The sequence below is a fragment of the Mandrillus leucophaeus genome, unplaced genomic scaffold (assembly GCF_000951045.1).
Source record: "Mandrillus leucophaeus isolate KB7577 unplaced genomic scaffold, Mleu.le_1.0 Scaffold8, whole genome shotgun sequence".
In the NCBI taxonomy this organism is placed as follows: domain Eukaryota; kingdom Metazoa; phylum Chordata; class Mammalia; order Primates; family Cercopithecidae; genus Mandrillus; species Mandrillus leucophaeus.
In genome coordinates this window covers 1,220,955-1,223,072 of record NW_012108696.1, presented here as the reverse complement: position 1 = coordinate 1,223,072, position 2,118 = coordinate 1,220,955, and the positions used below count along the sequence as shown (strand labels likewise).

The 2,118-nt window shown below is 50.9% G+C and overlaps 1 protein-coding gene across 1 annotated transcript in view; it reads right to left on the bottom strand.

The window, feature by feature from the left end:
* Positions 1-2,118, bottom strand: part of ATCAY (ataxia, cerebellar, Cayman type) — a 44,197-nt gene that overhangs the window by 5,766 nt on the left and 36,313 nt on the right. The window contains exons 11-12 of the mRNA XM_011967345.1: positions 1,935-1,970; positions 842-913 (exon numbers count right to left, since the gene is read on the bottom strand). Of these exons, the coding sequence (XP_011822735.1) occupies positions 842-913; positions 1,935-1,970 (108 nt within the window). The remainder of the gene's footprint in view (positions 1-841; positions 914-1,934; positions 1,971-2,118) is intronic.

Here is a 2,118-nt window from a genome sequence, read left to right as displayed (position 1 = left end):
TGTTAGCCAGGATGGTCTCGATCTCTTGACCTTGTGATCCTCCTGCCTCGGCCTCCCAAAATACTGGGATTACAGGCATGAGCCACTGCGCCCGCCTGATAATTTTTATTTTTAATTAATTAATTAATTAATTATATTTATTTTATTTTTTTTGAGACGGAGTCTCACTCTGTTGCCCAGGCTGGAGTGCAGTGGCCGGATCTCAGCTCACTGCAAGCTCCGCCTCCCGTGTTTATGCCATTCTTCTGCCTCAGCCTCCCAAGTAGCTGGGACTACAGGCGTCCGCCACCTCGCCCGGCTAGTTTTTTATATTTTTTAGTAGAGACGGGGTTTCACCGTGTTAGCCAGGATGGTCTCAATTGCCTGATCTCATGATCCGCCCGACTCGGCCTCCCAAAGTGCTGGGATTACAGGCTTGAGCCACTACGCCCGGCCTTATTTATTTTTTTGAGATGGAGTCTCACTTTGTCACTGAGTGCAGTGGTGCTATCTCGGCTCACTGCAACCTCTGTCTCCTGGGTTCAAGTGAATCTCCTGCCTCAGCCTCCCAAGTAGCTGGGATTACAGACACCCACCACCACACCCAGCTAATTTTTGTATTTTTAGTAGAGATGAGGTTTCACCATGCTGGCCAGGCTGGTCTCGAACTCCTGACCTCATGTGATCCGCCTGCCTTGGCCTTCCAAAGTGCTGGGATTACAGGCGTGAGCCACCACGCCCAGCCACTTAGTTCCATTTTCTGTCCCTGAAGAAGGACCCGCCTCCTACTTAGCCTCCCCCAAGGGACTAGGCAGCCTCCCGTGACTGTCAGCTCTCTGCCCATAGTTCCCTGCACACCTACCTGTTTTCCACTGGTGCCACCTCTGGCTTCTCTTCAGATCTGGGCATCACAAACTCCGGCTGGGGCCTCGCGCTGTGGACAGAGAGAACGAGGTGATGAGGGTGACCAGCCTGGCCAGGCCAAGGGGCTCTCGGCTAGTACTGGCCTCTCTGATTTTCCTGTCCCTGGGACCTGTTTTCCGAACCAGTGAGACGTTCCCCACCTTTGCTATTTGAGAAAACTTCTGGGACCAAGACTCTGTCTTATTTGCCTCTGTTTCCCCTCAAAGCTGACATCGGATCTAGCATGATAAAGGCTGTTTTTTTTTGCTTTGAAACAGGGTCTTGCTCTGTTGCCCAGGCTGTAGTGCAATGGTACAATCATGGCTCACTGCAGCCTCCACTTCCTGGGCTCAAGCAGTCCTCCCAATTCAGTCTTCCTACAAGTAGCTGAACTACAGGCGCATGCCACCACACCTGGCTAATTTTTATTTATTTATTTTTTTTTGAGACAGAGTCTTGCTCTGTCACCCACGCTGGAGTGCCATGGCACGATCTCGGCTCACTGCAACCTCCGCCGCCGGGTTCAAGTTCTTCTCCTGTCTCAGCCTCCCAAGTAGCTTGGATTTCAGGCACGCACCACCACGCCTGGCTAATTTTTGTATTTTTGGTAGAGATGGGGTTATTCCATGTTGCCCAGGCTGGTCTCCAACTCCTGTCCTCACATGATCCTCCTGCCTCAGCCTCCCAAAGTGCTGGGATTACAGCCTCCCAAAGGGCTGGGTGAGCCACTGAGCCCGTCCTGACTTTTATGCTTTATGGAGGGTGAAGTCTGTGCTCAACCTTTTTTTGCCAAGGGTCCCTCATCTTGCACAATAACCTCCAAGGTGGTTGTTAGCATTTTATTTGCTTAATGTAACCTTGCAGCTAAATGCGGGAGCCAGGATTTGAACCCAGGTCTGAGTTTAACGTCCTTGCCAGAGGGGTAGCATCTTAAGCCCTGCACAGGACAACGGTCCCTGCTGCCTGGAAGTCACTGGGTTTTCCTAACTGAGAGTCCAGCTCAGCCCCCCACTGCCCCGACCCAGCCCCAGCAGATGCCACTCTGCACACACCTCTCCCTCCTGGCCTTCAGTCTTTCCTCTTCGTATCTGAAAGAAAGAAAAATATGTCAGAGACGACCTTCCTTTTTCCCCTGAGATACGCTTTCTGGGGGAATTCCTTTTCCTTTTCAAGCAGAGAAACAAGCTCTCTTTTTTCTTTCTTTTCTTCTTCTTCTTTTTTATTTTCTTCTTCTTC